General features: G+C 41.2%; 1 protein-coding gene across 1 annotated transcript in view; it reads left to right on the top strand.

Moving 5' to 3' along the window:
- The first annotated feature begins 12,055 nt into the window (after window positions 1–12,055).
- Window positions 12,056–13,986, top strand: part of LOC117282433 (trichohyalin-like) — a 21,030-nt gene continuing 19,099 nt past the window's right edge. Inside the window, exons 1-2 of the mRNA XM_033752039.1 lie at window positions 12,056–12,124; window positions 12,668–12,766. Coding sequence (XP_033607930.1) covers window positions 12,056–12,124; window positions 12,668–12,766 — 168 coding nt within the window. The remainder of the gene's footprint in view (window positions 12,125–12,667; window positions 12,767–13,986) is intronic.

The raw sequence follows: 13,986 nt of genomic DNA on the forward strand, positions 1-13,986 counted from the left end.
GGCAAATTGACATCTGCAGTCGGCAGTGAGCGTCTTCAGGTGGGACTGAACTAAACCGGTGAACGACCCGATTGCTGCAGGCTATGTGCGACAGAGTGGGTGCCGCGTATGTCAGAGTTGTGGTCGCGGACACCTATCAGCACTTTTGGTACAGAGTGCGGACTGTAGCATCGTGTGTATCTACACTACCTGATCGTTGTGAGCACGCCCAGTGCGTGACTTATGTACGTGTGTTACGCTCACCTGATATTATTCACCATCGGGATGCAACCCACCGTTCCTGCCCTCAGCAATCAGCAGCAGACCCATAAAACCTAGCGTCACCCCCATGGGTGAATTTTGGAGGGGGAGGATGTAACGCCGGGTATACATTACGCCAGAGGGCGTCCCCCCACCCCCTTTCTTACTACTTGCACCTTCCAATGTTCCACTTCCTGGTTCCCGTCGGCTGAGGTCCAACGCGAGTGAGCCATTCTGTTGTGGGACCCTGAACTGTGCAGTGAATTCACATTTTCTGGTCAGTACGATTGTGATTGTCGGAGGCTTATTACCTCCAGGCACTTAGGTTGTATTTGTATTTGTTAATTGATATATACATATTCATTTGATATATTTGTGATAGTCTCTTTGAGTTGGTACTTCCCACCCAAGAACCAAATTTCAGTCTTCAAGGCATTTTCACGTTTCAGTATTTTCTTAACTCTCGCTAATGTAGCTTTGTGTCAAGCGATTAAATTCCTCCATGACCCCAACGGAGGGCATGGGTGGGGTGCCACGTTCGCATGATCTCATACTCAGTGCCTGCAGCCCTAGCCCTATAAAATGAATTTTTAGATGAGCGCCTTGCACAGCCCAGTAAGTGAGGTCATAAGAAACTAAGATGTTACATTGTTTACTTCACTTCGTGGTTTTTCATAAGGTTTTAGTCAACAGAATGCGCTACAGTTATATTACATTTTCTTGCTAACTCTCTCTCATAGAACTTGGTCTCAAATGAATAGGTTCAAGTCACCCCCTAAGGGCGGGTGGTTGGACGGCGGAGGTGGGCCGATTTTTTCTTTTTCATCCCATGTGGATTTTAATAAAACCCGCTTAGGCGAGTGTCTTAATGAGTACCAAATGAGTACTAAATGAGTACTAAAATCTACCCTCACCCCTGTCCCTCCCTCCATCCATCTCTCCCTCCTCCATTATCCTATCTCCTGATCTTTCCATTTTCTTTTTCACAAAAATTCTACTGATTTTGAACCAGGGACCTTCTGAACACTAAGCTGATGTTTACCCCTAGACCACCAACACCACTGAAATTTATTTTCTTTTATCTTCCTCTTAAGCTACATCTTCGGTTATAATTCCAGAAAAAACAATTCACTTACTTTCTAAATCAAAAAACTATACTTGGTCTCTAACCTTCGAGTTCTTGTTCACTACGCCGGTGTTTACCAATAGGCCACCGATGCCACGGAAATTTTAGACCTTTAATCTTCCTCTTATGTTACATGTCGCTATATAATTCCATTAAAATCTCATTACAAAAATACTTCTGTTTCCGAACCACGAACCGTATACTTACAACGCCTGTGCCTTACATCTAGACCACCAGAACACGTATGCCGTAAGCTGTCTGCGATCGTCCTTATATTATATGACTTGGTTTATAGCTGCAGAAAAATCGTATTTATTTATTCACTTTTCAATTTCTATTGGCAAAAGACACAGTGGTCTCGAATCCCGTACCTTCCCAATACTTCGCCAATGTATTAACCGCGTACCACCAGATCTATACAAATTTGTTACCTCCTCTTAAGTTTTTTTTTCAAAAATAGTTATATCTTCGAACCACGTAACTTCTAAACCATACACCTTACCTCTAGACCACCGGCCACCCTTGATATTACTCAGCTATTTAACCTTTAAACGCCAGACTTCTGAAATGGTGGTAAGCTTCAGCTGGCCGGGGTTTATTTAAATTCCCTTTGCTATTCTGCGTTTAAATATCCGTTACTGTTAGGTCGCTTTAAACAATTTAAGCATTGTGTTTAACCTTTAACGTCCGAAGTGCCCCGTTTATGACAGTAATCAGTATAGTCGTCGTGGCCCGCTAGCAGAAGCACATGCACAGTTCTAAATATTTATTAATTATTTAGTAATTAACAGACAGACTTGAATAAAACAGTAATAAATTAATTAAAATGATACCTAAATGAACAACAGCAAAAAAAATGTATGAGTTATGCCCAAATTCATCCACGAGCCAGTACTTTTATTGCAGATTCTGCAGATTGTGTTAAAAATATATAGTAAAATTCACTGTACATACCTTTTTTGTTGTTATCTGCTTGATGTATATATACGTGTATATTACAGAATTCGATGTCGCTATGAACGCACAGAAAACAGATCGCACTCTGTACCTAAGCCACGATGCAACTGTCTGTTCACGACCATAGAAAGGGCAATAATCTCTTGCATCTATAACGGAAAGTCTTAGCACTTAAGAAAGGACCCCTCTAACTTTCTCTTGAATTGCCATTCTTTCATTCTTCTGTCCTTTAGTCAAAAGATTCGCAAATCCAAAAGTGTAAGCAGTGATAGCAGAAGACCACATTTTTTTGCTCCCATCTGTTTTATGACACCAGGGTCTGCTAAAATTTGTCAAATGTTACCAACAGAAATGAATTTATAATGCAGAACAACTCTGTGAAGAACTGGAAAAAGATTTTTGCAGTACGTATCAAAATTAAAAGAAAACGAAAACAATACATGCATTAGACTGCCTTAGCTGCTCGGCTACCATGACCGGCATGCGATTCCACGAAAGGAGTTTGAATTCCGGACTGGTCAAAACGGGGTACTTTGGCCAATGAAATATAAACGTAGTGCCATCTGTGGAGCCCAACGTGAACACTCGAGACTAAATCCGCATGGAAAGCTGCGAAGTGTCAGCCCAACCTTGATATCACTCAGCTATTTAATCGCTTGAGACCAAGCTAAAACAGCGCGAGTAACAAGGAAAATGCAATAAAAACTTAGCGCCATCCGTGGAACAAAACGTGAACACTCAAGACTAAATGCTCATGGAAAGGCACGAAGTGTAGTTAAAAATGTAGCATATTACTTTCTTATTATCTCACTTATTGGGCTAGGAAACCGCTCCTCTGAATTCATATTATAGGGTAGGGCAGGAGGTACTGGGCAGCCCAGTGAAACTCCCATGTTGTTGGTGGGCAACATGGCCGCCATGACACCACGGTGCAATGCTTCTGCCATCTCTACGCATCCTACATTAACTAAATTAAAATGGCCGACAGGGCCGAGAGCACAATCGGTAACAAGGTATGCTAACATAGCAACTATTTTGAGTGCCCCATCCCCAATGCTTTGTTCGCTAGAATAGCAATAGATTCTTTTACAACCAGATCTCTTGTAATGTAGAGGTTCCCCCCCATCCTATTTCTATTTTTGATCTGTGTTCAGTATCACTAGTCAAGGAGGATGAGGTTGGCAGGGCATGTAGCACGAATGGGGGAGGCGAGGAATGCATATAGGATATTGGTGGGAAAGTCAGAAGGAAAGAGACTACTGGGAAGACGAAGGTGTGGGTGGGTGGACAATATTAAAATTTATCCTAGAGAGATAAGATGGTATGGTATGGATTGGATTGATCTGGTTCAGGATAGGGATCAGTGGATGGCTCTCGTGAACACGGTAATGAACCTTCGGGCACCATAAAAGGCTGAAAAATTCTAGAGTGGCTGCACAACTGGCGGCTTCTCAAGAAGGGCTCAGCTCCATAAGTAAGTGCAATATCACTTCACCCATATCATTTTGTTGGATTTGAGTGAAGTGCTATTAAACCTTCGGGTTCCATTAAAAGTTGGAAAATTCTTGAGTGGCTGCACAACTGGTGGTTTCTCAAGAAGGGCTCAGCTCCATAAATAAGTTCAATATCACTTCATCCATATCATTTTGTTGGATTTGAGTGAAGTGCTATTAAACTTGGTCCCCCACCCTTTCCAAAAAAACAAACAAACAAACAACGTAATAAAAGCCTCTGCAGCTCTGGAGTACAAGAAATTAGGTTTCCAATTATTTATCTGGAGAAAGTTTTTCACCAGTGCTTGGAAAGTCATAGCCTCTCTTTCACATGAAACACCTCTTTAACCAAAGGCACTGAACATTGTGAACTGTAACATACATGGAATACTTGTATTTAGGAAAGCTGAATGTGGGGAAACTTGAAAGAAAATTCTGTTTCTATCAGAGATACATATATTAAACCCCATAATTCCCTCATAACTTACACTTCAAAGCCATACAGAACACAGTTTTTTCAGTTATATTTAATTATTATAAATCATGTATTGTAAGCAACAATACTCATGTACCCATTTTCATTAGAATGATGGAATTCGAGAATGTGAAATTCACTCTTGTCAGTAAGATAAAGACTGCATTTAATGATATATAAGAAAATCTGATAGATTCATCGTCACCAGTTCAGTACTGGGCAGAATAATATGGCGGAAATAATAACATATCTTAAAGAAATATAATGAATACTGAAACTTTGTTTTCTATTCATCTTCCAGTTCAGTATTGGATATGATTATATAGCAAAAATTAATAATATATCTTAAAGAAATGCAATTACTATTGAAAAACTTATGTTCATATTCACCAGTTCAGTACAGGTAGGATTATATGGCAAAAGCAAGAGAAGGAGTACACCTATAACAATAAAAGTGAATAACAGTGTAACGAAAATGAAGTAGGTAAAGAAATTACATAAATAGTCCTACCCACATTCAATCCTGATACTGATTCTGCTTCTCAGAGTTTCACACTGAGGTGGATAACCTGAACTTTGCAAGTCAGTTATGAAGTAATGCCTCCTCATTCTTACCTACACATAAACAAGACCTATGTGTGTCAGAAAACAGTTTCCCACACAATTCTCGATTGAAATTTAATTACTTGATGATAAAGGCCAGAATGAACTCTGACCCAGTTAAGTTCTAATATTCTGAGACAAAGGAAACGTGTTTGCAAAGCAGGGAAGAGATGGAGTTTAAGTTCAAAATAGGTTTCTTGTATGTAATCAAACTGTTGATGATGATGTTATCATTCGCTGTACAGTAGTTTCTGTCGATGCACTGTAACTGCTTGTCACCAGGGATACTTTCTCCAACTTATGAAACATCTAATGATGCTCATGTGAGCAGTTGGCACACATATTCTTCCAGTAATTCCATGACTGCTCTCTGTCAATTTCCAGGGTTGGTATGGGCAAGACATTATATGGGAAAAATGAAGAAGCATTGCTTTCCTAATGACTTACTGATGAGTCAGTATCTTCATCTTCCTCTCTGTGGTCCTCTGCCTGGCTGCTTTGTCATCAGCAGTACCCAACTATTTCTGCCCATACCATAGCCCTGTAAGGGTATTACATATTGTCTCAAAACCCTGAAATAATTCATCAGTAAACATTACATACATGCTGTAGGTGCTACATTGTGGGGTTACGTTTAATTAATTTAATACAGACACTGGCTAAACTTAATTTCTTCATCATATAAAGCAACAGAAAAAAAACCCATTACATCATGTACTAAAATGGACATTCATTCATTTATTTACATTCCATGAATCCTTACATGGCTGGAAGAACAATGGATAAAGTAATAGTCAAAAACAAAAGGACAAGTCGCATCAGTTATATAAATACAAATTAATTATACTTAATCCATAACAATCACTCATATTATCAAAGACAAATTACAGTGAGTAACTCATTAACACAGTTATAAAATATATATGTAAAAGAATGCAACACACCAATATGACACAAGATTACTATAATGAAATATAAAAGTATACTACTAGGCATCCAACCTATAACGGACCAAGATCATTAATTAATACTGAAGTTAAAATATTCCTCCAATGAGTAAAATGAATTTACAAACCTTTGACACCTATCTTTGGGATAGGATTTTATCAATGCATTTCCCTTAACAACTATCCCATAAAATTCTACTTTAGGCAGACAGATAGAGAGACAGACTGAGAGATAGACAGATATTGACACAGTCAAAAGCTTTCTTCAAATCACAGAAAATGCCACCCACTAATATTTTGTTATTCAGTACATTTAATACAGTGTAACCTCGCTTAACGAGCATAATTCGTTCCAGAATCTTACTCGTAATGCGAAACACTCGTTAAGCGAAACAATTTTTCCCATATAAATTAATGTAAAATACGTTAATGTGTTCCATGCCGAAAAAAATACTCAAAAAATTTTATGTATAAGGTTCATTAAAGAAAATTGTATATACATTGTTAAGGAGCGTGAATCATCTGAATCTTTTCTTCTATGCGGAATGAACCAACCTGGAATGAGAATTAAATTTGCAGAAAAAATCGAAATAATTAGTTTATTATTTATGATACATATCTAATTCTTTTTTTACTAGAAAGCTGTCTAGAGACATTTGTTTTTGCCGACGCTTCAAAATTTGAAATGCGACACAGCATTATCATTAAATAAATTTGTAGCGCTCATAGCCATTGCGTTATTAGGTGAAGCTTCTCAATGTACGATGCAACAGATTCTCATGCTTTCAGCATTTCTCTTATTGCGCCAGAAGATTGTCGCTTTGCTGTTACCTCCTCTTCCTCTGACAAACTCTCCTCCACACCTTCTTCCTGGGAAACACAATGCAACTCCAAGTCGTGCAAATCCTTGATGTGGACCGATTGTATGTGCTTGCTAGATCAGCCACGCTCACACCTCGTTCTCGCTTTTCAATGATTTTACTTTTCATTTCTAAAGTTATATTTATTCTCTTATGGCTGTCCTTTTGCGGGTTTTTCTTCGGGGACATTTTTGCAAGGGTTATTAAACTTTGTACAAAAAATCACAAATAATATTGTAACGTGTTTCCGTTACTGAAGACGCCGTAGAGATGGTTAATTGGGTTTATTTAACAATCTACAAATAACGGCTACAATTAATTATCACAATATCACGGGTTTCCACACTTTACAAACCCTACAACAAAGTCTCTTAACACGATCTTCACTTGTCTTCACGTACTAATAACGTGGGAGCTATACAAGTCTCCCTGAAATACACACTCCGAGTATAACTGTACTACAGCAATCACTATGTCTGGAAAGCACACAATAAGTCTTCCGCTCGCTGACTTCTTAGTTATCGCACACTCGCAGGCTGCTATGTTTCAACTGATGATCACACTGCTGTGGAGTCCGCTTATATAGCCTTGCGCTGTTGCTAGTGTGACGTGGCGTATAGCATAGGACGCTGTTGCTAGCGTGACGTCACCGCTGTTGATTAGCATTGCGTAGTTGCCAGGTTACGGGGCTCGGCTATCTTCGGCTCCGCTCGGCTCTCTTCGGCTCCGCTCGTGAAGTCACCGCGCGTTGCGCATTGCGGGGTGATTACTCGCGTATTAGGCGAGCGCTCAGTTACCGCTGAGGGGAGGGAGGGGAGCGCTGACTCACCCGCCGCGTCACTGCTGGTGTGGGGGGGGGGCTCGGATTTCGCAACATGTCACAATATGTCTGAACACAAGTTTGGAAAAATGTGTGATCACAAGCGACACTAAGATGCTAGCGGATCTAGTGCTAAACACAGACTGATATAGCAAGCGCACAATCCGGGACTTCCCCTCTCGTCACTCGTTATGCGAAACGTCGCTCGTTCAGCGAGTCATTCTTCTACAATTTATTTTGCTCGTTATGCGAATTACTCGTTATGAGAGGTTCTCGTTAAGCGAGGTTCCAATGTGTATCATTAATTAATTTATGTGAGGCCGTTTTTGTAGATGAATTACTTCTTAAACCATATTGTTCATTTGCTATTATGTTGTTACTCATTATATATTGGTGCAGTCTTGCGTATATAACTTTTCAACAACTTCTGAAAACGATGTCAGTAATGATATAGTTCTGTAGTTAGTCATATTAGTTTTATCTGTTTTTAAATAATGGGTTTATTCTGAATATTTCAACCAAGTGGAGAAGACACAAGTTGAAAGAGATCTGTTACAAATATGTTAATGGAGGACTAATGAAAGGCGTGCTGATTTTTAAAGCCGAATTTCATCATTTTTTTTTTTGTGGCTCTACAGCCCCACTTTGGGCCTAGGCCTACCTCCATGAAACTCTCCGTTTCACTTCGGTTTACTAGATCTTACATATTCGGTAGGACTCCTTGGGCGAGTGATCAGCTCGTCGCAAGGCCTCTACCTGTAGACAAACACGGAAAAACGCACACAAACATCCATGCCCTGAGTGGGATTCGAACGCACGATCCCGGCTTCCGAGCGAGCGAAGACAGTGCATGCCTTAGACCGCTCGGCTACCGTAACCGGCCGAATTTCATCATACCCACTACCTTTCTTTGGTTTTAAATACTTAATTATATTGTCACGTGTTGGGTATGTGACACGACAAATAACTTCACGCCGTCTTGGATCTAGCGAATTTATTCCACTCGCTCTTACAGTTACACAATTTACAATCTCACAACTACTGCCATCGGCAATGTCACAATTACTTCTCCTGCTGGAGTCCCTGCCATGCACTCGATACAACCCGACTCGGTGACTGCTAGACTTCCACAGCTCTCGGCGACTTTACGATCCACACTGTGTCACTCCTAATCACACTGTTCCTTAGTCCAAGTCAAAGTCCAAGTCACTGCGACTGACGGTCAGTCAGTCTGTCTGTCTTGGTGTCGAGCCCCGGCTTGGGCTCGTTACCAATTTTTTTTTTCCTTATATGAAAGTTACTGTCCTGTCCATTTGGGGCGCCCTCTCCGACGAGAGGTCGGGTCTGTCATTTGTAAGTCATAGTCCGTATTAGTAAGTCCATTGTCAGTATTTACATGTACTTACAAATGTAATCTTAATTCCTATTTCTATGTACAATATACACAAGGCCTCTGTCAATCCAGGCTCAGTACAGCAGATTTTGCCCTATTTCTAGTAGTATTCGCTACCACAGTAGCCTATTCACTTGAACGGTCGTATGCCTGACCGCCGCCAAGTTTAAGCCTCTTATACTTTCTGTGTTGGGCTTCGCCTTGTCCGATGTTGCGAACATTCTCATTTTCATGATTTTGTATGACTTCTGCTTGTTTCCTGCATAATTTTGTTATATAGTCATATACGTACGGGATTTTGAATGTCATGTGCAAATCGCAGACCGGTGTGCGCCTTGGAAAATTGCCAATTGCGCTGCAATTTCACTAGATGAGTGTCTCTGTGGGTGACACTTTTCCTGGGTAAGGTACGACTTTACGATGTCTCTCTTGCGTCGTGCCACTGTTGCACGACGGGATATCTTCCGATCTATTGGCGTTTTCCGTGCCACTTTCGCACGGCTTGTTGTCCCTCTGCGGGCGATGGCCAATTTGTGGGGCCCAAAATTTTACCGTGTCGAATTCTTTGGTTTCTAGCGGCGGCGCTCCGCGGCCAGTTTTTGGTCCTTACGCCTTTTCTTCTTCGGTTCTCCGACCGGCATTATTTCGGCGTCTTCTACGGGGACTTCTTCTTGTTGTCCCGCCTCAGGTTTCATGTCCACGAGGTTGGCTCGTCTTCTTCTTGACGTGCCTCCATCTCCCGGCAGGCTATTGTCTCTTTTCGGGTGATTGACGTCATTTCTTCTTCAGATTCTCCGACCGGAATCACTGTGGCGTCTCCTATGGGGACCCTTCTTGTTGTGCCGCCTCAGATTTCGTGTCCACTGAGGTTGGCTCTTCCTCTTCTAGATGCGGCGCCGTCGTTTCTCGGCAGGCCAGGCGTAATAATGGAATGGGTGGGGGTATGTGACGTCACTCGCGAGACCGCAGAGTTCACGTGACCCCCACTTCCTGTTGCGCCATCCACGTTACAATATTTTCATTTTCTTTAGTAGAGGTATGGTTCAGTTTAACTTTTGGAAAGGGAATCGTGAAAGCTCGAGGCAGATAATCTAACTATTTGTCAGCATCCGACTCTATATAATGTGGCCAACGTTTGCATCATTGGTATTGATCTTGTCAGCTATTTTTCGAAAATTATTATTAAAAGAATCTGTATACCTGCATTATTAATTTTTATACCTGTGTCTGATTTTATAATGCTCCAGGTGGTTTCCATTTTGTTACTAGAAGTATAAATTAATTATAATGAAGATTTTTAGCTCCTTTAATAACACTGGCCAAAATTTTACAGTATGTTTTATAATAATATTTTACATCTGGCTCATACCATGCTGAATCCCTGGGAAAATAGAAGACTTTGATTCCAGTGTGCTCACTGCATGACATGCACCCAGGAGCAAAGCATTTTCTTATTCTTCCAATTTATCCTGCAAGAAGAAATACAAAAATTATAACACAATCACAGTACACTCAGAGTTTCTTGAGAATCTACGGTCCTTCTTTAGGCTACACCGAAAGATGCTTAAAATATAGAAATACGACTTGAATGAAATATCGTAGCAACACTTTTTGACTTCATATTTGTTTTTAATTACACTGGGCGTAGTAAGCATAATAATCCATATACAAAAATAACACACAGATGTAAATTCGTGCGTAAATGTCGACTCTCGTTCCACAACATCAAATCAAAATCCCTACTTACTTACTAATTAATCTAATTAATTGCACGACATACCTCAATGGCGCACACGTAACGTTACAAACTACGCAGTAGTACTGAGCGAACGCCCAAAGCCTTCAACGGAAATTCAAGATTCTCTGATTGAATGACACTTAGCGATTCGATTAATTGCGATAGGCGTATTATGATTGATTCCTAACATTTCCAGAGTATCTAGTTCATGTAGGTTGCGTAGAAATGGCAGTTCTGCATGTTTCCATTCCCCTAACCCAGTTTCTTACCCCTGCTCGAACCAATGGTAATTGAAACGAATGGGAGATATACTGACAAGTGTGGATACTAGAGCAGTCACTTTCGATTCAATCATTTTTGCAATTGTTCAACATGTGGACATGTGCAAATATATAAGCAGATCACATTTCTCATCCTGCACTAACTTAGTTCTCGGTTGAATAACCTTCTTAAATTCATCTGTTCCTCTATGCAGGTTTCCAATAGTCTGCTTTTTACTCTGGGATGCAAACTCATTGATCTTGTCTTTCAGATATGCTCACTTTTATTGCCGAAATACTTGCTGGCTTGGCGTCTTATATTGCTCAGATTATCCCCAGTTATTAGGGTTTATTCCTGTAACCATTGCAATCTGGCTTGATTCCTTTGATCGAATAGTTTTGAATATCCTTCATCGAGCCATGACTTATGCTTGTTCAGTTCATAATAACCTACATTCGCGTTGACTGAAATCCGTATAAAGCTGTAATCCAAGTAACATTTCGTGTGCTTACTTTTTGATTTTGATTTTTTCAACCCAGAATGGGCGGTGACCAAATTGCGCCTCATCCCTCCCCGCCCACGCAATACGACCAACCTAGGCCGCAACTTCCCATGTATCACCTATGCGCGCAGCATTTCCGTACAGTTCCATTTCAGTGGCCGTGGATCAGACAGTGGTGATAGCTGATAACGCATACGTAAAAATGCGTGTGTAAGACCTCGCCGTTGTCAGCACTGTAAGGAATTGTTGTCCCGTTGCTAGGAAACAGCTTGCAGTTGTAGATTGTTGCTTAGAAGACGGTGTTATTTCGTAGTGTGGTGTTCGCTAGCGAGGTTGAGAGAACAAATTTGTGTAATGAAATAAAATAATACTTATAGTTGATAAGCACGATGTCAAAGAACAACGAAAGTCAGTTGTTGGGACATTTCCATTGGTTTCGAAGGAACCTAAATGAGACGGTAAATATAAGCAGATATCAGTACTGTAAGGAATTGTTATCCTGTTGCTAGGAAACAGCTTGGAGTTGTAGATTGTTGCTTAGAAGACGGTGTTATTTCGTATTGTGGTGTTAGCTACTGAGGTTGAGAGAACAAATCTGTGTAATGAAATAAAATAATACTGATAATATACGATAAGCACGATGTCAAAAGACAACGAAAGTCAGTGGTTGGGACATTTGCATTGCTTTAGAAACAACCTAAATGATACGGTAAATATAAACAGATTAACATTTTACACATGTTCTGTAGTACTGAATACATCTCTTCTGCTTGGCTGTGGCTTGCTCTTAATCAAACTGTATTTAGAAGTATGCTATATAAATACACAAAGATAATGAATAAGACGAGTCAGGATTCGAGGTTGTAATAGCGGTGGTTATATTATAACGGCGTGTAGGCCGTTGAAAGGCAACCGACGTTTCAGAGGAATATATTGCCTCCATCTTCAGGACTGAAGAATAAGCCAAAATGAAACCTGCTGGAAGCAGGTAGTATGCAGGATTTCACAGAGGCTGTGTTAGAGAAAACGCTTGTTTTCATGACTTTCTCTCCATATGTGCAAGTTATGTTAGTTCTCTCATGCACATTATGATTTACTAAGAGAATTTCCACCAGTCATTTTGTAGGTGGTCAGTTATATGTGAGTCAAATATTATAAATTAGAGCACTCAGTCATTTTTGGTATATTGAATTTAAATGACTGTATCTATACTTTGATGTGCACTTAATTTCTGTTGTGATCTTTTTGCCAGATTGAGTCACTGGAAGTTCAACCAAGAGATGTCAACTCTGTAGAGAGAGACTCGGATATCAAGGAACAGGAAACAGAATTAAGGGGATCCATTAAGAAGGTACTACAGTAATTATTGCATATAACATAGCACCAAGGGACCGTTTGAGACAGAATTTTGTTTAAACCAGACACTGGCTTTGAGCTCACCAAGCAGTTTATTCTTAAAGCGTTCTGCTTATGCATGTTTGTTGGTAAATGTTATGTTAGTCCTTTCTCATCAATGGCGACAATGCTCCTTCTCAGACATAACACAGGAAGCAAAATGGAAAACAACAAATAGCAAGGACTGTGTAACCTTAAATTCATTTGTATTTATATGCCTTTTGAGCTTTGATATTACACAGTATGGCTCTTATAATGGGATATAGCACTGGGTTACACTGTGGGGTTTTGCCTTTGTTGTTCGTCATTACTCCGATGACAACCCACTTCTTCGGAAAAGTTTGTTGGTCCTGAAAAGGACCGTGGTTGCTGAGATGCTTGACCGGTGAGGTAGCGCGGCGCGCGCCGGTAGGGAGAGAGGTTAGTTGCGGTGATTTGATGGCCACAGCGCGGCCGTTGCTGGAGGTTGCTTGATCGCCGTGCGCAGGTGAGTTGAAGTTGCGTGGTCGCCCAGCGCGGTCGTAGGAGTGATGAGGCAGTGTCTACGCCAGATGCCCAGTGAGTCGGACAGGGACACGACCACCGGCGAGTCCAGGCGAGGTGCCCCAGTGAGTAGGGTGTGAGAGCCGGAGGGCCGAGGCAGTCGTGCCTGGCGCAGGCTGCCGATGCCTCCGAAGACCGAGCGCTGGCGACGAAGCCTGCTGGCTGANGGCTAGCAGCGAGCGCAGTATAAATGCGAACGTTTGGAGCAATTTGATTGGGATTGGTAATAGAGGACTGATTGCATTAGGGGATTGATTCGGTTCTGTTGTGTGCGTCCGGATTGAAAAGGGGATAGAGACTGAGATTTCGATTCGGTGAGTAAGAATTTGTCTGTTCGACAAAACTCGATACTGGATGTGAAATTTGGACTGTGAACTCTTGTTGTGTCTTGGGCAGCGTTGTTTGTGGATTCGTTGCGGGCAGTGAGTTGTGTCCCAATATCTTGACTTATACACCAGTACTCGGCCGGGTTGTTTAATCGGTAAGTGTCGAGCCAGAGATGGCTGGCGTCCCTGTGCCGGGGTACCAGGCATTCTGGGCCGAAAAACGTGCCGCTCTTCAGGCCGAATGTAAAGAAATCATACGACAATACCCCGAGGCCGAAACCCAGTACAGGCGCTTATTCGACATCTT

Source organism: Cryptotermes secundus, unplaced genomic scaffold, assembly GCF_002891405.2.
Source record: "Cryptotermes secundus unplaced genomic scaffold, Csec_1.0 scaffold3338, whole genome shotgun sequence".
NCBI classification, from domain to species: Eukaryota; Metazoa; Arthropoda; class Insecta; order Blattodea; family Kalotermitidae; genus Cryptotermes; species Cryptotermes secundus.